Here is a 24,309-nt window from a genome sequence, read left to right on the forward strand (position 1 = left end):
TGGCAGTTCTGTGCCAGTGTGCTCAACCTGGTTGCCTCTCAGTGAGGAAGGTGCTCCTCTCTCCTCTGCCTATGTCCTGTAAATCCCATTACAGGAACAAATATTTAATAACGAGCTCTTCAGTCTAGCAGAGAAAGGTATACACGATCCAATGACTGGAAGTTGAAGCTGACAAATTTAGACTGGAAATAAACCATAAATTTTAATGGTGAGTGTAATTAACCATTGTAATAATTTACCAAGGGGTGTGGTGGATTGTCCATTAGTGACAATTTTTAAATCAAGATTGAATGTTTTGGGGAAAGTTTTATAGCTTGTGTTTTACAGGAGGTCAGACTAGATCGGGGTCGGCAACGTTTGGCACACGGCTTGCCAGGGTAAGCACCCTGGCGGGCCGGGCCAGTTTATTTACCTTCTGACGCGGCAGGTTCGGCCGATCGCGGCCCCACACTGGCCGCGGTTCGCCATCCCGGGCCAATGGGGGCGGCAGGAAGCCACAGCCAGCACATCCCGCGCCGCTTCTCGCCGCCCCCATTGGCTCGGGATGGCAAACTGCGGTGAGTGGGGGCCGCGATCGGCTGAACCTGCCGCATCAGCAGGTAAATAACCTGGCCCGGCCCGCTAGGGTGTTTACCCTGGCGAGCCGCGTGCCAAACGTTGCCGACCCCTGGACTAGATGATCATGATGATCCCTTTTGGCTTTGGAATCTATGAATATTTCTTGTGAATTAAATGACTCCAAAATATATATGAATATACAACAGCTATTCATAGGATGTATATATTCATAACTTAAAATTATAGGATCGTCTAAACGGCATTCTTAAAATTTTACAGAGATGTTCTACTGAAATGCAATTTAATATCTTTAAAGCCTATATCATGTACACTATAGCAATGTAGATGTATATTTGTTATTGCAAATCTTAATCTTTTTATATGACTGAAAAAATTAGTTTATGGGAGCCACAATTAAAATAATTTGCAAAGTACCAGCATAACACTATTAAAATAAAATAAATGCTGCAATATTGTACCAAAATACAGCTAATTTAAATGCAAAACACTTTTTATGGGCTATTTGTCTGTGCTGATATATGTTAGGGGAATTAAAAAGAAGTTTATTTAAGTAGAGTGAAAGAATAGAGAAAATAAGGGCTGCAAAGCGAGATTTACTACTGTGTAAGAAATATTAAACATGCCTGCACAAAGGCCACTTGAGGAAAATTGATTACAAGAAATTTGTGACTAGTCATACCGTGGCATAGAAAGAGAGCCACAGGGCTGAAATGACAGTACAGTTTGTGGTGGTTGAATTGTAGGAATGTGACATTGATCTGAAATGGGACCCGTTTGAAGTAGTAATTGTCAATCTGTGCAATTAAAGGATGGCCCAAAGTCTTACTCAATTAGCTCTTTTGGCATGACCACTTAGTTTATAAAATCCCATCGTCTTCAAAAATTGTCATTCTTCAAGTGGAGCCTGTAGAAGACGGTTTGGTTTGGGGTTGGTTAGTAGCCATCTAGGATTGTATCTGAAAATTTCCTTTTGCAAAAATACAAAAATGCCTCATTTAACAGACTGTTCTTACTACAAGGTGAGCCAATCAAATATACTATGAGATTTGATGAATGAATGCTGCTGTTTAATTACTGAAACACAGTTAGATTACATGTTGGTTTAGATTCTGTTTATTCATTGTGACACGTATAAAACAATATTTTTTTATTGTGCATGCATGTTTAAACATTTGACTGCCATTTTTGCAGGTATGGTCAGTGTTTTCAATTAGAGATGAACAATGAGTTTGAAAAAAGGAAAGAAATGTACCACAGTTACTCTGTATTCTCAAGATTATGTATAGTGATTGTATTTCTCTCCCCTCTTTCCCCTGTCCGGTCATGTAAACAAATTATGTAGCCCTAAGGAAGGGGGAGGGGAATAATGGTATGTGAAGTATCTAATTAATGTATAAGGGAGTGAAATCTACCAAAGATTGAGATTTATAATAATTCTACAATGCTGATATAAGGGCCAGACCTTCACCTGGTTTAAGTCAGCGTAGCTTCATTAAAGTAAATGCATCTATTTACTCCAACTGAAGATCTGGCATTTTATGTTCTTCTTTACCACAATTAGATTATAAAGCAACATTATGTATAAATAATTGTATTGATAAATATAAACTTCAAAAATTATTTCCTTTTCCCCACAGGTACAAACACACTTGGAAAATCAATCTAGATATCACATTCAGCAAAGCCAGAAACACCAGGTGAAACAATACCTGACACTTGACACCAAGCTCTCCAGCCAAACCCTCTCACTGTCCCACTGCCATACAGTCCAGCCTGCAGGAGCTACACCCGTACCAAGAAACGGACATATGCCTCCTGTCAGCGATATTGGCGCTCCAGAAAGTCCGGTTACCAAGTTACTGGGTCTTGGAGGACAACATGAAAATGTGGTATGGCATGTATGTTTAAGATACAGGCAGGGCTGAGGGAAAGTATGGGAGAATGGTGGTTATCTTGCACACCTTGTGCTACTTGTGAATAATAATTAAATGTATGTGTACCAGTTCTTTCCTGCAGCTCATCAGTGTTCCCTTTCTTATGGCCTTACTTTGCAGCCTTTGTTGACCTGTGTACTCTTTGCTTACACAAGCAGTCCCATTGAAGTGCGTGGATTCTGAATGCCAGTGTGACTAGCTGCTTGCAGGATCAGACACTTAAACTTTCAGTATATACCTGGATATTTTTTATTTTCAGAATGCATGTCAAATGCAAAATCTGACAGTAGTATATTACTGTCCGTTTTTTGAATATGCACCTGGACGTACAAACCCTTGTTATTTCTGTCTAATAATATTATTTCAAATATATAATGAAGTTAAACACCAGATCAGACTAAATTGTAGATGCAACAACCCACTCATTAATTTTTCAGTTAATTGCTGTATTTTATATAGGCCCAATCTTCAGCTGGTGTAAATCTGTGTAGCTCCATTGACTTTAGTACTACCATTGACTTTAGTGGAGCTACACCTAGTTACACCATCTGAGGACCTGGCCTGTACATCTTATGCAGTCAGATATAGATCATGTTGGTCTTCAGTACTTCAGTAGGTTTCAAGAGATGTTGCATACTAGCAAAAGGAGAATTCATCCAATGGCATAAGAAAGGGAGCAGCTTTATCCCATGATGGGATTTAAATAGAACAAAAAAGACTGACAAATATGCTGTTACCACAGTGTGAAATCCTTTCCACCTACATATGTCCTGAGTAGTAGAGTTCTATGTCAGTGGAGTGTGAAAGGGCTGGGGAAGTGGAATCCAGTACCCCAGTGTAGGGACAAGCTCCCCTTGTACAAACCCTCATAGCATGAGTAAATCTTATCTGTAGACAACAGAATTAGCAACAGTATTTGACTATGAGGCCTTCTTCAGGGCTGCTTTGTTAAGAAAACAAGGCATCTGTGAACCCATCCAGACAGTTACTCAAAACTCAAACTGAACCCAAACTGAACTTTTATGGAGGTTTCAAAAAGTATTTTAACTTTTTTTTCTGTTTAATTATTCATCAATATCACACGTTTCAGCAGTTTCTGATTCTGGCTTAGGACCAGACAGGCTGTTCTGGATATGTGTCCAATCTTTGGAATGAATATCTAAACTGAGGTACCATGAGTTTGTGTGCTTCAACACACAACACATTACTCAACCTGCTGAATTTTGGCAGCAGCATTATATGCTGCAGCATGAGTGACCCGGATTCTTGAACAACCACAGATTCCTGGCAGCCTTCCTGGACCAGTAGACAAATGTGTTACGGATGTGACACACTTGAGAGGGGTTGGGATTGATGGTCACTAGTTACCCACAACACTTCTAACATGAGATCTTGATGTGACAATGTGGTAGGCTCAGAAAGGGGGAATGGGTAGAGGGCTGTTGGTATTCAGGGAAGAAAGTAACGTAGTGAACCACAACCACTTTTACTTTACTCATGGGAACGAATATACATAAAAATCCTGCACAGATAGTAAAGTTTGTATGAGGCTTAAGAATTTGATCTTTGTTTTTAATTCACTTTTGTTGATTGTAGTTTATTTTCTCTTTAGTTTCATATTATCAAAAATATGGATCGTCATTAATAGTTTAAAACTATTATTTTCTTAGATGGAGGAGGTTATTGATGACATCATCAATATGGAATCAAGTTTTAATGACGAAGGGATAGGTTGCTCCGAAGCTACACTACTAATGCAAAGAACTGTAAGTATTTTATGGACTTTAATCCTGCTACTAGTAATATAAATTTGTGATATAGAATTGAATTGTAAACTATAGTTTGAGGGAATAAGCAGTTTTTTCAAGCGGTGAAATTTCCTCCCCATTGTCCTGAGTTATTTGTCTTTGTGCCAGGAAATGCCATAGGGGTTGAGGGAATCCACAGCCTCAGGATGTGGCCAGGATAAGGATAGAGGGTTCCAGCACAGTTCCTCTATTGCTATTATTGTAGATAGACGGGATGGAATAGTAGCTTCAGCTCCTCAATACCCCATGCAGGGGTTTTATGACTAAATAGATCCATGAAAGCCAGTATAAAGTCTCCCCCACCCCACCCCCAATAGCATGCAAGGAGTTCAGAGATCCTCAGTGTAGCAGCTACTCTTACACGCTACTCTGAAGGGGGAGAAGGTGGGGTGAGCTCTATTTGTTGCAGAGCCCCTTGGGCTGACCCTCTAACAAGGGTAAACAGCACCCATATGGAATAATAATAAGCACTGAGGTAAGAATACTATCCCTTGTATGAAAAATACCAGTTGAATAATAATATTAAAGCAATAGACTCAATTTTTAGAAAATGTGATGAACAGTCTGTTTACATTGTCAGATGTGTTACAAGATTGAGGAAGGAGAGTGGACAAAATTTGGGTAGTAAATAACATAGAGCATTGCGTATTTGGGGAAATAATTTGAGTGTGCAAACTTTACTTAAGATGTCATCTGTTTTCTCCTCTCAGCCCCGACTCATGTTGTGATCCTTATTTCCAGACTTCACCCTCAAAGTGATAGTGCCCAGATTGGCAATTAGAACTTGGAGTGAGTGTTCAAACAGCTCTATGCCAGTTACAGAGTTCAAATTCTTATTTTTATAGCACGTTGTAAATATGCAGAACACTTTACAGATGGTGCTTGATGAGCAGAGTTAATACTCTAACTCAGATCAGTCTGATGAACAGGGGGAGCCTTACAGTTGCAAGATGGTATGGAGGGATGGTCAGTGAGAGTGTAAAAGGCTCCATGAAAAGTGGGTTTTCAAGCAGGATTCGATTCCTTCTTCAAAACTGAAGATTTTTCATTAACTAGGTATGCTAATTCCAGCCTCATTAATGTTTAGCTTCAGTCATGAAGTACAAACTCTCTGTGCATTGTCTACTCTGTGCATTGTCTACATGGCTACTCTCTACTTGCAGGTGCAAGTCAGCATTTTGGTTTTAATCTGTCAAACACTATGGACGAGTTTTCTTTTAGTTACACTGTTTTGACACTGCTGCAACTCCACAGGGCCAAACAATGCCATTTAGCAGCTGGCTCCTGTTGGAGAAGACGCTGGGAGGCCAGAGAGGTACAATCTCTTTCTGAACAGCCCGGTGTGTGTCCTTTAGGATAGTACAGCCTGCTCCCTATGGAGCACCTGGCTCTGCTTCCTACCTGCCCCCTTTGGGTGGTTAGATGACAGTTCTTGAGTTCTTCAGATACACTATTGTCCAGCATCACATAAAGCAGAGGAATATATTATTTTCCTAGTTAAAACATCTCTATATATTTGGTCATGTTATAAAAAGATGCCCCAGAGACAGGGAGGAGGGAGCAGCCAGGATTAAAATCTCAGGATTTTCAGTTTCCCAGAAGAGGCAGGTATCTCCCACACTAGCTATCAGCTTTATGCCCCAAAGCAGAGGGACTTCAGTTGTGCACAGTGTCACAAGGAGCAGTAAGGGAGAATCCTTGTGCCTTCCCCTGTGCTTCTGCACAAGGGCCTGACATAACTCTTACACTGTTGTCAGATGGATCAGAATCAGGCCCTCGGTGATTATGGGCCTGGCTCACTTAGTGGTCTCCCCTCTCCTTATACTCCACTGCGGCAGCTGAGATCTACAGAAACATTAGAGACACACTTTAGATTTGTGCTCCTATGTCATTGTCTATGGCTTGTTCCTCAGTTCTGGAACACATTCCTTCTTACACTCTGCTAAAACCCAGCTTGTTAGGTTTCCACATACCATGTAAAGCTTACCTTTTCAATGAATTTTGGCTTCACAGAGTCTAAGCCATAGACCATTTTCTTTCCTAATCGTTCTTAGTGGATGGTTGATGTGGTTGGGGAATTTGTATTGCTGCTCATTGTGTGTATTTCTAAACTGATGTTTGTTTTAGTTGGATGCATCCATATGTCACTTAAATGATTACATTAAAGTCTATGGGACTACGTATGTGAATAATTGATCAGAGGTTCATAATCTGCCCCTTAATTAATGAATTATAGTTTTGGTATTAGTAGGGTCAGAAAAGTGAAAACAGGAACATACTTCTTCCATCTTCTTCCTGTAGGTGCTCATTGCAGTTCCACCTGTGCTAAAGCAGCTGGTCATCTGGCTTTTACTGAAATTTGGTCTAAATTTCATTGTATCAGAAAACCATCTATTCCTGGTCCCTTGATTAAGAACTACTCAGAGTGGAGAATGCACTAGCTGTATTTCTTCTGCACTTAAGTGTCTACTTTAGATCAGGGGTATCTTTTATCACCAACTTTTTAAATCACTTATGCAAAGAAAGATAAGGGGACAGAGAACATTTAGTCTGTCTGCCTCAATACTTATGCAAGTATTTGTAGACCCCAGTTCTGTCTCTGACCATGAAACATTGGTTTCAAATAAAGCATATCTAGTACTATCATCTGTTACTCAAAGGAAATGTAAGACTAGCATTGTTTCAGCAGTACTACAGCAATGAAAGAATAACAAACCCGAAACACCATTTTGCTGATATAATCTAGAACTTTAATTAGAAAAACAAAATTAAAAGTCAAACAGAATATGATCGAGACTTGTTTTTCCATAATCATGAGGATCCAGTATGATGAGACCTGTTATTCTGACTGTTATTAGTGTCTCCAGGCCCACCAACAGCAATTCTGGGCCCCAGGACAGAACAATCAATGGGCCCCCTAGAAAGGGTCACTGGGGTGGGGAGTCACTGCTGCTGCGCATCATGCAGGGCAGGCTGGAGACGGGCCCCATGCTGCTGCTGGCCCGGTGTGGTGTCACCATGTGCGTGTGGCGCTGGACCACATGTGGGGCTGGTGCACGCACACACAAGCCGTGCCTGCTGCTGTCGGCTGTGCTGCTGGTGCCTTTGGCTCCGCTGGTACCATCCTGCGCACGCCTAGGAGCCCTGCAACCCGCCCGGGTGATTTAAAAGGGCCCGGGGCTCCCAAGCCTTTTTAAATCACCCAGGCCCCTGGAAAACTGCCCCCTTTGCTCCCCTCATGGGCAGGCCTGAGTGTCAGCTCTAGAAAATAACTTGAGAAAGAGTGAGAATGACTTTTTTTAGATGTAAAAAACTTGTCAATTTTTTTGACCACCTCTAGTGCTGAGCAAAGCCAACAAAAAAAGCCTTAAAATATTCCTTCACAAATTGAAATGGCTTTATTTTGTGTCCATTTTTTCTGTGAATATTCTAGTCAATTAATTTGCTAGCAGTAATATTTCCTGAGAACAGTGAATTATAAGCAAATACTGGAGAATACTGGTGAAAAGCACATTTTGAATTCGTAATTATAAGTACTTGCACCAGAAACATGATTGTAGTAATTATGCTCATTCATTTAGGGAATAGAAACAAACCATGTGACCTAGACAAATTTAACCTTGTTCACTGATTACTGAAAACAACCTCTTCTCATAAAATCTACAAAAAGTGCTTGCCCAAAATATTCATGAATGAAAAAGAGGTTTAATACATCAGTTCTACAGTTATACCACAAGACTCATGGCCAAAATCTCTATAGGGGCTTAAGGGTCTATCTGCCCTCTCCAAGATCTTCAGCCTCAACTCTGGGTCCTTTAAATTTAATCTTTCTCTAGGGCTTCCAAGTGAGCCCTGTCCACTTCTTGGGGAACCTGGACCCATCCACTACTTCAGATTCCGACCCAAGAACCCAATAAACAACAAACAGATACTTCTCAATTCAACTTACTGCTGCTACTTCCCTAGGCCTCTTTAGCTTCACCCTTACTTTAAGGCCAAAGTTCTCAGCTGCCTCTCTCTCTCTACACAAACCCAGTCAGCAATAAACCTTGGCTAATCCTCATGCTCCTATAACCAGAGAGAAGCATACTTCTTTAATCCTCTGGTGTTGGCCAGGGACTGGCCTACTAGGGCCCTGCATCTCCTTTTATCTGAGTCTGCTGGGGTCTGATTGGCTGTTGGTAGCCCTTCTAGCCCTAGAAGGACCAGGCCTCTGTAGTTTCAAGATGGCTGTTCCAGTGAGGCTTTTCTAGGTAGGCCTGGCAGTCTTACTTTTTGTGCACCTTTTCTCCTATATTGTTGCTTTCTTGAGTGGGGTGTATTAGGACTGCTATGCCTTCTATAGGGAGCTGCAAAGGCTAGGTACACCCTTTCACAAGGGGATAATACACCTGTGCAGAAAAGAACAACAGAACCCACAAAAGTGAGCTAGTGTGTTACAACCCATTAGGCCACCTGTAAAAATTGCTTCACCTTGCTAAAGAGAGAGGTAGCTGCAGTCTCACAGGGGCCTGCAACCACTGGAAGAAAATACATAGATGGGCCTTGTAGCCCATATAGGGAAACAATTGATTAAGCAATTGTCAGTTGCCTAGTGGCTCAATCCAGGCTAGTCCTTGTGATGTTGATAACCTGCAAAGCAATAGGAATGTTCTGTAGGGAATAATCTTACCCTGACCGGGGTATGGACTAGATGACCTGATAGGTCTTTACCATTCTGTAATTTTTATGACTATATGTTAACAGCAGTGGATAAAAAGCTCTCATTAAATCTCTCTGAACCATGATGAATGCACAGTGCTATCTATCTGCAAAATCCCATTGCTATCACAAGGTCTTTGAGGTCACAATTGATCATCATGGCATTAATAATTTGTATGTAATTATTTGGCAAATACTGATGGTTACAATTTGGTAATTGAATGGATTACAAAAAATTACAGTCTGTCCCATTGCTAGAAACCACACAGAAAAAAATATCAGGATATTTCTCTGAGTACTTTATTTAATAACTACGATGATCATTCAGGCAGGTATCCTTTCTGTTAAAAGGTGCACAAAATAATGCTGGAGTAGGCAGCCCAGTGCTGCATATTGTATGGGTAGTTTTCAATCAGTAAGCACTGATGTCATTGGCAATTTTCATAAACTGCTAGGGTTCAAAGCCATTCTAGAGAAAGGGCCAGAGTAAATATTAACAGCCCTCTTTGCTTACTGTGGGTAACTTGAAAAAAGTGCATAACATCGATGTGAATGCTTTGTCAATCACATTCTACACCAGATTAGTCTTAAAGTCCAAGGAAGACTCAAAGTTCACCTTGGTACATAAGCTTCAGCATAGCTCTCCTGGATATTGTTTACAAGATTAATGAAAGAGAAAAATGAAGGAGAAAGACCAAACTATTGATATTGTGGAAATAATAGACTCTTCAAAAATAAAACTGGTGAGCAAATATTTTCTTTGTCTTTCTCCAATAATTTTGACTTTAAAAATATATAAAGTATGTGGATCATAAGATACTAATCTTAGAACAAACAAGATAAAGTACTGGGTTAGAAACTGTCTAATATGTATAGAACCAATAATGCAGTTTGTTAATTTAGATTGCCTCAGAACTGTTTACTGCAGCAATCTTTGAGGAGACCTCTCTTGATATCAGAGAGGACATTCTCTTCTGTTTGTAACCGAGCTGCCAAAACAAATGTTTAGTACCAGTTTTTCATTAGTTATACCAGTGTGAAGCAGGACTCTGTGGAATAAACTCATTCATGATGTGGAAGACTGGTACACAGCTCTCTGTCCGAGTCAAACCCTTCATAAGGACTGCATGGGGGTTATTTTGAGGAAGTGGCAAAGCAAGGGTGCCTATGTATCCAACCTGCCACAGAATAGGTTTTTATAACAGCTCTACAGAGGCCAGTACAAAAACTAAAATGGGTGTATTCCAGGCGAGGGGACACAGGTCCATCTCACAGTAATCAGACATCACTTCATTAGTTTGCTTTGAATTCACATTCTCAGGTTATCTTTGCACCCAGAAGGGCCAGGAACATTTTAAAAAAGGATTTAAATTTATAGTCCAGCACACAACTCTACATCAAAGAGTTGATTCCACACCAAATTCCATAGCTGTACGGGATACATGAGGCCCTGGTCTTCTTTGGCCAAGCCTTTGGCTAGCCCATGGACATTTATATATACGGTAGGTACTAACATTTCTTCTGGGCATATACTGTATGTGGGAATCTGAAACTAGTTCATTTTTCTCTTGTGAATAATGAACAAGCTTGCTGCTCATTATTCAAAGATAAAAATAGCCAGTTTTCATACATAATATATCTGAGCGTTAAGTACCAGGTCAAGCAGTGTACAATTATTAACCAGGTTAAAGATAAATGTAGAAGGTGCTGGAATTTGTGCTGGGTGCAAGTACAGAGGACTGAAACTTGGAACACTTGCTAATTTGATGTTTTACACGGCAATAAAGAAAAAAGGAAAAGGTATAGTTTTTATTAGTTAGCAACAAAGCAAGTTTATTTCCCAATATACAGTGATTGTCATTTAAAAGTCAGTATTTTTAATAAGTAATTATTTAAAAGTTTAATTACGGGAGCACCTTTAACATCCAACTGCAAAAGGGATCCCTAGGCCCTGTAAATACTCATAGTAAGAGAGAGCTTTTGCGCCAGAGAGTTGACAGTCTAAAGCAGTGGTTCTTAACCTGGGGTGCACAGCCCCTCTGGGGGTGCGAGATTCCCTTTCTGGGGGTGCGAGACATGCCAGATTTTTTTAGAAGGTAAATCATCGAAAACACAAATTAAGCACAGGCACATAAGTACAATTACTTAGTTTCATCAAACCTATGTATTTATTAACATTATACATTATACATTAACGTTTTGTCATCATCGGATCGATGGACTACCAAGACATTTTTAACGATTACTGCAATATACAAACAAAAAATATATCTAGGTTTAAAGAACTGACCTATTTCAATGATTTTTGATAAGGGGTGCGAGAACATATTTTGATTTTTGATAAGGGGTGCGAGAACATATTTTGAGAACGAAAGGGTTGCAGGCTGCAGTAAAGGTTAAGAACCACTGGTCTAAATAGACCAGACAGACAAAGATTTGGGCAAAGGGAGTATTGTTATCTGTGATCTTACAGAGTAAGTGTATATATATATATATAGAGAGAGAGAGAGAGAGGTTTACTGAGTTTTCCCAGGTGACACAGCAATTCTATGACAAAACCAGAAGTTGGACTCAGATCTTCAGAGTCCTGTTCCAGTCCTGCGTCACTAGACTATATGTCCCATCTATATATCCTTTTCATTGTGTGAGCAGTTAGCACACACTAAGCCAAATACTCAGAAGTATTTCAGATATCCCGATTTCCCCCCTCTATTTAAAAATAGGAAGTATTTCTGACATTTCAGATATTATTGTATAGTAATTGTATGAGCAACAATTCAGTCACTAGATAGTTATGGACTAAAGTGCAGAAAAAAATCAATGCATGTTTTGAAATTCATATTCATACTCCAGAGATTAAAGCCAACTGTGTCACCTGATTACACTGAACAAACAAGAGGTAAATGATAAGGAATGAAATACTTTGTTTTTACTTTACGAATCTGAATGAATAAAACAAATTACATTTTACATAATACATGAAATGGACAATCAAAATGGTTCTAACTTTAGACTTCCTTCCACTTAAAGGATACAAGTAACACCAGTGAAAAGCTTTATTAAGGCCCCATCTATAGTTATAATTAGAAAGAATTAGCAAACGCCGTTTTTAAGTAGAAAGGTGCTAACATACTTTTCCTGAATAAGGTAGACCAACAAGAATCATTTTACAAAATTGTGCTATAATTTAAGGTCCAATATTAATATGATTTAAGAGGTGTATCGTTAGGGTGTAAATGTGAATGACAGAATGTCCTAACATTTAACATGCAAGCACTGCAATTTAGATGTCATCTGATGTATTAATTTCTATCAAGCAGAAATGGAATTTTACAATTGCAGGTATTGTTATGATACTGTATTCTCAAGAAGACGGACCAAACGAGTATAGCTATTAGAGATACATGTGTTTGTGGAAGGTATCTATTCTTAACATGTATGACTCCTCTTCAATGGATGGTGACATGCATTTCAAGGTCTAATGGAACAATGATGTCTGCTCACAATATGAGTGCCTCTTGCCAGCTAATTTTAGGATAAATCAGGGATTATTGATTTTGGCCTACTCATGTGGGTGGAAATACACCAGTGCAGATGACTAAAGTGGAATAGAGATTATAAAGAAATTAAAACTCTATTTAGAGCTGGGCTTTACTGCATTCAGTAGGACTTTACAAATGCAAGAAAATCTAGTTTATTTTGGAAAAGAAATTACCATTTACTTTGTGTTTGTAAAAGACCTAGTAGAATCAGGCCCTGATCCTCACTGAACACTTTGGATGCTACTGCAATGCAAAAAAAAGGTAACCCGGAAAAATAGTAATGTGATCATGCAATTAAAGACTGTATTATAATTAAGGATACAATTCTGTCATGGAGATCATGGATTCCGTGACTTTCCGGGATCACTGTGACTTCTGAGGCAGGGCTGGAGCAACGGCTGTCTACCCCTGTTTCAGGAGCAGCGGTGGGGCTGGAGCAGCACCTGGTGGCCAGCTCCGGGGCTGCTGGAGCTGTGGTCCCCAGAGCAGAAGTCCCTAGGGGTCAGCCCTGGGGCTGCCAGAGCAGCTGATTGGTGGGCTGACCGCTGGACCAGCGGCCCCTGGGCTGAAGCAACGGCTGGGGTTGGAGCAGCTGCCAGAAGTCAGCCCCCGGCAGTGCTCTGGCTTTTAGTCTCCCCCAACCCCCAGAGTATTTTTAGTAGAAGTCAGGGACAGGTTGCGGGCTTCTGTGAATTTTTGTTTATTACCTGCGACCTTTCCCTGACTTTTACTAAAAATACCCGTGACAGAATCTTAACGTTAATCATAAGGTTACATTACAAGAAGTGGAAGATTGGACAAATGATCAGGGAGGAGTATAAAAATATTGCTCAGTCATGCAGGAGTGAAATCAGGAAGGCCAAATCACACTTGGAGTTGCAGCTAGCAAGAGATGTTAAGAGTAACAAGAAGGGTTTCTTCAGGTATGTTAGCAACAAGAAGAAGGTCAAGGAAAGTGTGGGCCTCTTACTGAATGAGGGAGGCAACCTAGTGACAGAGGATGTGGGAAAAGCTAATGTACTCAATGCTTTCTTTGCCTCTGTCTTCATGAACAAGGTCAGCTCCCAGAATACTGCGCTGGGCAGCACAGCATAGGGAGGCGGTGATCAGCCCTTTGTGGAGAAAGAAGTGGTTCAGGACTATTTAGAAAAGCTGGACGAGCACAAGTCCACGGGGCCGGATGCGCTGCATCCGAGGGTGCTAAAGGAGTTGGCGGATGTGATTGCAGAGCCATTATCTTTGAAAACTCATGGCGATCGGGGGAAGTCCCGGATGACTGGAAAAAGTCTAATGTAGTGCCCATCTCTAAAAAAGGGAAGAAGGAGGATCCGGGGAACTACAGGCCAGTCAGCCTCACCTCAGTCCCTGGAAAAATCATGGAGCAGGTCCTCCAGGCATCAATTCTGAAGCACTTAGAGGAGAGGAAAGTGATCAGGAACAGTCAGCATGGATTCACCAATTGCAAGTCATGCCTAACTAACCTAATTGCCTTCTATGATGAGATAACTGGGTCTGTGGCTGAGGGGAAAGCAGTGGACGTATTATTCCTTGACTTTTGAAAAGCTTTTGATACGGTCTCCCACAGTATTCTTGCCAGCAAATTAAAGAAGTATGGGCTGGATGAATGGACTATAAGGTGGACAGAAAGCTGGCTGGATCGTTGGGCTCAACAGGTAGTGATCAATGGCTCCATGTCTAGTTGGCAGCCAGTATCAAGCGGAGTACCCCAAAGGTCGGTCCTGGGGCCGATTTTGTTCAATATCTTCATTAATGATCTGGAGGATGGTGTGGACTGCACTCTCAGTAAGTTTGCAGATGACACTAAACTGGGAGGAGTGGTAGATATGCTGGAGGGTAGGGATAGGATACAGAGGGACCTAGACAAATTAGAGGATTGGGCCAAAAGAAATCTGATGAGGTTCAACAAGGACAAGTGCAGAGTCCTGCACTTAGGACGGAAGAATCCCAGGTACTGCTTCAGACTAGGGACCGAACTGCTGGGCTGCAGGTCTGCAGAAAAGGACCTAGGGGTTACAGTGGACGAGAAGCTGGATATGAGTTGACAGTGTGCCCTTGTTGCCAAGAAGGCTAACGGCATTTTGGGCTGTGTAAGTAGGGGCATTGCCAGCCGATCGAGGGACGTGATAATTCCCCTCTATTCGACATTGGTGAGGCCTCATCTGGAGTACTGTGTCCAGTTTTGGGCCCTACACTACAAGAAGGATGTGGAAAAATTGGAAAGAGTCCAGCAGAGGGCAACAAAAATAATCAGGGAGCTGGAGCACATAACTTATGAGGAGAGGCTGAGGGAACTGGGATTGTTTAGTCTGCAGAAGAGAAGAATGAGGGGGGATTTGATAGCTGCTTTCAACTACCTGAAAGGGGGTTCCAAAGAGGATGGATCTAGACTGTTCTCAGTGGTACCAGATGACAGAACAAGGAGTAATGGTCTCAAGTTGCAGTGGGGAAGGTTTAGGTTGGATATTAAGAAAAACGTTTTCACTAGGAGGGTGGTGAAACACTGGAATGCGTTACCTAGGGAGGTGGTGGAATCTCCTTCCTTAGAGGTTTTTAAGGTCAGGCTTGACAAAGCTTTGGCTGGGATGATTTAGTTGGGGATTGGTCCTGCTTTGAGCAGGGGGTTGGACTAGATGACCTCCTGAGGTCCCTTCCAACCCTGATATTCTATGATTCTATGATAATGCATATGTACAAGGGGACCAAATTAAGGCAATCTTAATTCTTGGATTTCCTAAATTTTGGGTGCTTGGCTTTGCAACCTTAATTTTCTTTTAACAAAGATTATGTATGTGTGTGTGTAATATTGATATATTATATGTTTCATATATGTGGTCTCCACTAAAAAGACATGTACCAACAGTTACCATGATGATATCTGGAATACCACAGTATTTCCCTACGTTGGGAAATTAGTTTGTTTAGCAGCATTATATTTTCCTTAGAAAAGGAACTCTGGTATTTCAGATACTGAATTGTGGTAACTACTAGCTCTTCAATAGCAACCACACATTTTTATAACATTCATAACATTTATAACAAAAAGTACATTTTTATAACATTCATGTCTGCAGCCATACTAATTCAAGCTCTAATCTCATTAGATAGCACAAATTCTTCAGGGTCAGGCATAGGTGCTGGAATTACAGGTGCAGGGGGGTGCTGCCGCACCCCCTAGCTTGACGTGGTTTCCATTATATAGAGGGTTTACAGTTTGGCTCAATTGCTCTCAGCACCCCCATTATAAAAATTTTCCAGCACCCCTGGGGTCAGGCCTGTTCAGTAGTTGGATGGGAGAGCCCTAGCAAAAGTACTGGAGCTGCAGAGAGTGCGATTGGGGGCACTATGGACTTGATCTTGCAAAATGCTGCTGAGTCCTAGCCAGAGACTCATTCACACAGTTAAAGTTAAGCATGGATTGAAGTGCTGTATTGGTCTAGGCTGGAGTGCACTGTTCAGCTCCTTTCAGGATTGAGCCCTACATATGAGAACCACCATCTACAAATGAGATGAAAAACCAATATTCTGATACAGTCATTGAAGATCCAGTGACACTTTTCTTTATAAAAGCAAGAGTGTGAAGCCTTGCCAAATTCTGATTTGGTTAATTACATTCTGCTTTCATTGATTCCCCTTGCAGTTTCAGTTAGATATAGTATTATTCACTTCCAGTAATACACCGTCACTGGATGTGCCTGGTTAATCATTTCCTGTGTTAACAGTTGCTATCTTTCTCCGACTGCACTTTTTAAGTGGGTGAAATTATTATATGTGTTTGTACATGTATATGATATACATGTCATTTACAAAGTACACACAGACACAAAACTGAGAGCAAGCATGTATATTTAGTACAATTAGGAATTTTTTAAGTGCTTTGGATTCATCACGTTTAATGGTGCTATATCAGTGTAAGGTCACTTCCATACACATAATTTATAATTATATCATTGCAAAAGTATTTGTGCTTTTTTGTAAGGTTACAAAGGTTTTTGTGAGGTTGAAATGCAGATTTGGAGTATATTTGGTTGAAGCCACAATGGTGTATAAACTTTCAGTGCTACATCATATAACATCATGAAATCCTGTTGTGACATACAGCATCTTAATATATATGCAAGTGGCCTGATATAATGTGAATGACACCTAATAATTTGTACAATATTTTGGGGTATATTTTTTTCTTTTATATTTAATTCCAAAATGCCCACATTTTGGGTCACGTTTAAACTAACTTCTATAACATTTAACCAGGAAACAAAATTTATCATCTCTCATTACAGCAAGAGTGACCACTCAAGGTTACAATGAAATTTCTATTTTAATCTCCTATTTGTTTGGTACTAGAATTTTCCATCCTTGGTACCATGCCAGAGGTGAATTTGTTTAGAGAGTTTCAGCAAAATCCTTTAACAAATTGTGGAATTTTCATATGGGGGGAAAAAACTCCCAAAAAAACAGAAATGTGTTACATGTCAAAGGGGCATCAAATTTGTTTGCTTTGTAGATCCGAATGTGATTTAAACAAGAAGCCATATTTGAAGGAAACTAGTTCCGAAGCTTTAATACTAAGAAAACTGACAATTTCTTTTTAAGATATGTACAATAGGATTTCCTGAGGTTTTTGTTGTTGTTTTGCTTCATCTATACCTTGTAGAATTGTGGACACATAACTGCATTAAACTTTGCTATTATTTTTTTCTGCTCTGTATAAAGCAGCTTCAAACACTGTGAGAGCACTGTGCAGTCTCTGCTTGTAAGGATGTTTAAAATCTCTAGTAGCCTATATATCCTGATGGAGGAAGCAGAACCCCCCACTCTAGAAGAAAGCATCTAGAGTATGAATGGAGGAAGGGAGCCCTGAACCCTGGAGTTCTACTCCCATCTTTGTTACTGACAGGCTTGATAATATTTTGTATTTATATAGCATTTACCGACATTATTTCATTCAGGCACTATAACACCCATATGTGAGGAAAATTAATATATTTATACTCATTTTACAGACGGGGAAATTGGCACTCAGCGAGGTCAAACAACTTGCACATGGGCACACAGCAAGTCAGTGCCAAAACTAGGATTAGAACCCATCACTTTTGATGCTGAGGCATGCTCCTAACCCCTCTAGTACATAGTGGATGTCAGTCTCTATTGCCTTGCAGCATGTGTAGTCACATACATCAGTGCAAAGTGGATATCAAATGGTATTATTCTGACTTAGTGTTTTACACCCACTTTGTGCTGAGGTAAATGTCTACATCAAGTGCAGGGTAATTCAGAATCAAACCTAGTGTCTTCAAGTGAGATCACTTTGGGTATGTCTACACTGCAATTAAACGCCCATGGCTGGCCCATGTCAGCTAACTCCGCCCAAGCCCTGTGAGTCCATGGGGCAGTTTCATTGTGGTGTAGATGATCAAGCTTTGTCTGCAGCCCAGGCTCTGTGACCCCCCTGGGGGGATGTTCTAGAGCTTGGGCTCCAAGGTCCCTGAATCATAGTTTTGCTATCTGTACAAAAGGGCTAATAATATTTTCCTACCTACATCGCAGGAACATCCACCTTCATGTCTTTTTGCTTAATACAAAGCTGGCACTTAATCTACTGCCATTTTAGTTTGCTGACTTTGGGCATTGTGTGGAAACAACAATTCACTTCACAGTACTTCTATTTGATAGAACTGGTCTGACTGCTTTCATGGGTGTGGATTTCTTTGACTTTTCTTACTGAGTTTAGGATACTTTTGCTCCCTAAAATGCTGGCGGTTTTAGGGAAACTTTTACTTGTGACCTGTAAGTTGGCTCCTCACCCCACGGGGCTTATAAATTCAAGCAGGGAGTTATGGGATCAATTATAAGTCAGAATTTTTAACATCTTTTTTTTTGGGAGGTTAGGGTTCCATTATCTTAGTGATGGTTAGGCCCTTGCTCAAGAAGCCACCTCTTGATACTATTTTTTCTTCTCCCTGTCTGAACATTTCAGTCCTGTTTGTTTGTTGTTTATTTTGCCTGAATATGGCAGAGTGATTGGGCTAATGCTATTTATCCAATGCTTTCCTAGCGACTGACAAAGGACAGATGTCTATGCTGATTCTTTTAGGTCTATCCCCTGTCTTTGATACCATTGACCACAAGGTTTCATAGAATCACCTTGTTCCTCAGCTGGAAAATGGTAAGTTACATTCGGGTTCCACTAAAGTCAATAGAAATTTTGCCATTGACTTCAATGGGGACCAGATTTCAGTGGTCTCTCTCTTTAATGGCTTTGTTCTTATCTTTCAAAGTGGTTTTAGAGGGCGATTTGGAGCAATTGTTCATCTTCCCAAGGTGTTTCTCCACAAGACTTCTTTTAGACACTCCTTTTTAACACCTACATGGAGCCTTTGGGGAGATGGGGACATTAATTGGATTGCACTGCCATCAGTCTATGGATGACATGCAGCTCTGTATCTCATTTTTATCACATACAGATAGGTTGGTGGCTTTGCTTTCCCAGTGCTTCATTGAGAATGGAACATAGAGGAGAGAAAAACTGTCTGAAGTTTAATCTCTATGAGACAAAGGTGATGTTAGTGGGTTGGGAAATGATTCTGGGCCTTTTATATCAGTAGTGGAGACTCAGGCCTGGTCTACACTACAGAGTTAGGTTGATGTAAGGCAGCTTATGTCACTCTAACTATGTAAATGTCTACACTAAAATTTCACTCCAACTGATGTAATTCGCACACTACACCAACTTAATAACTCCACCTCCATGAGAGCTGTAGAGTCAATGTCAATGTAGTTAGGTCGATGTAGTGTCAGTGTAGACACTGTGTTGCTTACATCGACTTCTTGCTGGCTTTCAGAAGCTGTTCCACAAAGCCCCACACTGACAATTCAATCCGTGCAAGCAGTCCTGGTGAGGATGTGTGCCATCTATAAAAGGAGCAAAGTGTAGACATGTACAAGTGATGTAATTTCTGTGCAGCTGTATGCTGACATAAGTTAGGTCAACTTAATTTTGTAGTATAGGCATGCCCTCAGGGAGTTTGTCCACCCTTTGTTGAGGTGATTCTCACTGCAGAGGTACTTTTGAACCCCCATCTGCTCTTGGCTCTCATGTGCAATTCATGGTTAATGCATCATTTTTCATCAGCATCTAGTTAGATGCCTGTGATCTTTTTTCTCAGAGTTGGACCTTGTCATTATAACTCATGCCTTTGTGATTAGATGGTGGAGATTTGATTATATCTATATGACAGATGGCTTAACTCTTGAGTTTTAGATGTGTTCTTCAATTTAACTCATCTGTTCATATCATCCATCCCATTCTTTGTCATCTACACATTCTTATTTAATGGCACTGGTATCTGTGATGGGGCAGCGTGCTGCACTCCTGCCTCTTCCATGAACACAGACCACACTGAGACATTCTTGCTTGTAAACACCACCGTATTGTTTATATATAGTGTTTTAATTCCTCCCCAATACATACCAGTGCCACAATACCTTAACTGACTATATCTCAACTTTCCCCAAAAGGGGTCAATGTGTCTCTGCTCAGAGGAACCCCTTTGTCAGGCTCTCCTAGCCTTCTGTTTCTCTCCTTCTCTTTTCCCCTGAGCACTCCTTGCTGTGCCCTTTTACACAGTTTCCCTGTCAATGGGCTAATTGGCTCATTGACTCTCTAACTCCAATGTGGCCTGGTAATTAGGTACACCTCTGCCCAATTAGGCCTTCTCCAGGGCAACCTAATTAGCATTAGTTTCTTCCCCCTAACATTAGTTTCTTCCCCCTTTAATGGGGGTTCTACCAGGCATCTGCCCCTCCTTGCCCCTCAGAGTCTTCATCTTGGATCCTATTACAGGGGCTATCCATTCTGCACTCACAAAAATCACATTTGGTGGGTGGGGGTTCTCCCCATAATTCTGTCTCTGCCTGTGGTCATCAAACCAAGGGCAGCCTGTTGAGCTGTTCTCTCCTCCCACCCCCATTTACACCTTCTTTGGTGATGGGCGGTCATACTTGCCCCTCTGGCTTCTGGACCTCTGTTTCCATCTACTACTCTTGCCACTCTACATTTCTTGCAATATTTATCTGCGGACTGGCCCACCAGATCCAAGATGGCTTTAACCACGTTATAGTCTCTTGGATGCTCATCACTGAAACCTGTATATTCTGCCTGTGCTTCCTCAGTTAAATAGGCTGCTAGCCAGAAGTCCCACATTGTTCTGGCTCCCACTGTCACCCTTTCAAAAGTAATCAAAAATGCATCAGGATAGTCTGCCTGTTCCATCTTATCGAGTCCTATGCCCTGTGCCTAGTTTCTCTTTTCCATTGTAGGACTCAGCAATTTAAACTTTGCAGGAATTGTTGCTGAACCTGGATTTGCTTCCATATAAATTCCTGCCGGCTTTTTTGCTGCTCTGCCTACCAGGCAAGCAAGGACTATTTCTCTGTATGGTGCAATTGTTGGAAGGCCTTCAGTGTCTTCTACAGGTCTTCTACAGGATTCCAGTCCACACAGATACAGGCACAATCCCAGACAAGCCTCCAGGTTGTGACAGGGCAGCATGGTGCACCCCTACCTCTTTCATGAACACACTACACTGAGATCTTCTTGCTTGTAAACACCACTGTGTAGTTTATTTACAGAGTTTTAATCCCTCTACAAATACATAGCATTGTCTCCACACTTACACACTGTATCTCAACTTCCTGACCCACTCTCCAAAAGGGGAGGGAGGTAAGGTGTTTCTGCTCCGAGGAACCCCCTGCCCTCCACCCTCCCATTGCCAGGCTTTCCTAGCCTTCTGTTCCTCTCTTTCTCTTTTCCGTCTGAGCACTCCTTCCTGTAACCTTTTATATAGCTTCCCTGTTAGAGGGGCTAATTGGTTTATTGACTATTCCCAATCTGGCCTGGTAATCTGGTGCACCTCTTCTAATTAGGCCTTCTCTAGGAGAACCTAATTAGTACCAATGGTGAGCAGAGTGCTGGCTCGGTGCTAGCCCTCAGCACTCTGTTACATAACATTACACATTATAATGTATTTACCATTACTACGATATTAATACCTGGTTTTCAATATGTATGCATAGGTGTATGAGAATTTTACTGCAGTTATTTGAACAAATCTCATTTGTTGGACTATTTGTATGTAAGAAAACTATTATTTTATTAATTTGTTATTTTCTCCCCGTCATTTCACTAAAACAATAAGACTCATCCCAATAAGGGCCCGATCCAAAGCCCATTGAAGTGAATGGTAACATTCCCATTTGGAAGATTTTGGATTAGGCTGTTGGAAGTTATTGATTTAATCTAGTGTCAGGAGGCCAAATTCTGCATTAATTTACAGTAATGTAATTCAGAGGAGTCCCTAAATATACACCTGGAGCTGATACAAAATCCACTGTCATAGTTCAGTTATAGTATGACTGCAACACAGACATTGCAAACTTAAAACTATAATAAATACTTCAGTATTCTTTGGTTCACTACTCAGGAATGAAATAAAGGTGCTTAAGATGGGAATGTGTTTAGCTTTCAAATCCTACATATTAAATGTAGCTTGTTCTTGAGTAATACTCAAGTGAATTCCGAACATTCTTTAAAATTTATTTGCATTGAGAGATCAAATATTTAAGCGGATTTTCAAAAGTGATTTGGCGTGGTGATTTCTAACTGTGTTTAGGAACATTCAGTGCTCTGAAGTGTTAGTCTTCTGATAAGGCGCTCTGAAGTACACAGGTGGTATTATTTGTATGTGTGCAACATGTGCAATGGTAGATTCATTCTACCACTGGTTATTAGGAGCATTTGCAGTGAACTGGACTCTCAAGTGGGAAATCTTTAAAATTAAAGAGATTTCCTCCCCCCTAGAAGATAAAGCTTCTTTGTAATTAGATACATAAAATGACTCACGAAAGAATGTAGTAACACTAGCATGGGACAGATAAGCATTAAACAAATCTTTACCATAGTACCTTAATCCCAAGCATCTTGCAATGAGGTATGTGCCCAATCCTAGGGAAGGTACAGAAATAGTTAATTAGGGGCTCAGGAACGTAAAGGGAAGGCAAGGGAAATCTAGAGGAGACATCCTGAGGGAAAGAGGTAGAAGAACTGGAAGTGTTTTCCCAGCCCAATCCCATGATCAAGATGCAAGAAAGAACTGGGACAATGAAGGTCTACACAGTTTAAAAGAGACTTTGTATATTAAGGACAGTTTACTTTCCCCCAACTAAAACAAACTGTCTTTGCTCTTTGCATTTACCTTTTTTTAATTTTTTGGACCAGTCTGACAAAAGCCCCAGCCCTAGCTCGTTGTACATTGGCCACGGGTGGAGAAATGCTGTACACAGTAGTTGTGTGTGCCATACAATGGCAGAATACAATACTCGGCATCTTTTCTTCTCGTTTTCCCTGTCTTATTGTCTGTGGGGCTGGCTTGAGTCACATTTGTACACAGCTTTTTTTCACATGGACACACAACAGTGTTTAATTGTAAATCGGGTGCAGGGATAGTGAGTGATGAAGGGTTGATTATATGGGATTGGAGTCTAAACTGTTCATTTCTAGATTTCCAGATCTGGGTTTTATTTTAAAAGGTTTTAGAATTATTCAAAGAAAAGTTAATCTCTTGGGGTGCTAGCAGGAATCCATAGAAACACTCTTTCAACCTTCACTCCCTTTTAACACATTTTTTGTTTTGTTTTCAAGTATCATGTCACATTTCACAAAGGAAGGAACAATACAGTATCATGTACAGCCAGACATGGTAGAGCTGAATCAAGGCCATTAAAATATCTGGTCTATCCTTGTCACTTTGCAAGATTTGCCACAACAGCATGTTCTTCAGTGCTCTGTTCACTCCTATTTTAAATGCAATCGGGCCTTAACTTCTTTATATTGTTAAAGCATAAACAATCTGAAATACTAATTCTGAGTTCAATGGTGTGGTTAAATTTTCACTGGGGACTAGGTAAAGACCAGCAAAGTTCTTTTCCCTTTCAACTTACCTCATGTTTGAAGTGTAGCTGCAGTAATCTTGTTATTGGAAAATAGGCTACAGTATTATTTCAAAATCAGACACCAAGAGCCATATTCTGCCATCACCCAACATACAAAACTCACATTGGCTTCTATCAAAGTTCTGCATGTGGAACAATGGCAGGCTTTGACCCTTAACCTTTAATTTTATTTAAAACAAGATAATGCAAATTCTGCTTTAGATGCATATATGCAGCTCACACTGAAGAACATGAGACATGAATATGCATCTGATAGAGAATTTTGCTCTTAGCATTTACATATGCTTTTTACCCTTTAAGCTTGTAACATATTGTGATTTTCCCCCCTATTTTTTCCTTTGTTTCCTTAAGCTGTCCAGTAGCATTTTGGATATATACAACAGGGACCAAGGATTGTCACCTTCTAATATGGGTCTTACAAATGCTTCCTGCCCATCTTCTCTACCAGTAAAAAGGGAAATCACAGGTAATATAGCTCTGGGATTTTGGCATGTAATAATTTAGGAGGCAGTGATGTTTGTTTTAAAAGTTCAGTGAACCGTACCAATAAAATATTTGTGAAATACATAGTATTTTTTGCTTAAGAATTTGCAAAGTGTATGCTCTTTCCTTTAAGGAGTTGAGCAAAGAGCAAGGGAAATGTTTATACTGTGTCCTCTACTTTAGCAACTCCAAAACAATGTGTACTCTGTCATCTTTATGAACATCATGCTT

At 40.5% G+C, this 24,309-nt stretch overlaps 1 protein-coding gene across 11 annotated transcripts in view; it reads left to right on the forward strand.

Moving 5' to 3' along the window:
* TFEC (transcription factor EC) overlaps window positions 1-24,309 on the forward strand; it is a 206,880-nt gene that overhangs the window by 158,461 nt on the left and 24,110 nt on the right. For 4 of the 11 annotated variants that reach the window (XM_065566512.1, XM_065566566.1, XM_065566678.1 and 1 more), the window contains 3 exons: window positions 2,217-2,468; window positions 4,184-4,279; window positions 23,947-24,061. In XM_065566512.1, coding sequence (XP_065422584.1) covers window positions 2,217-2,468; window positions 4,184-4,279; window positions 23,947-24,061 — 463 coding nt within the window. Of the gene's footprint in view, window positions 1-1,476; window positions 1,599-2,216; window positions 2,469-4,183; window positions 4,280-9,567; window positions 9,766-10,343; window positions 10,525-18,679; window positions 18,752-23,946; window positions 24,062-24,309 lie in introns of those variants that run through there. The other 7 variants (XM_024108925.3, XM_042843690.2, XM_042843666.2 and 4 more) reach the window with 6 other exon arrangements.

This window comes from Chrysemys picta, chromosome 1 (assembly GCF_011386835.1).
Source record: "Chrysemys picta bellii isolate R12L10 chromosome 1, ASM1138683v2, whole genome shotgun sequence".
Lineage (NCBI taxonomy): Eukaryota > Metazoa > Chordata > Testudines > Emydidae > Chrysemys > Chrysemys picta.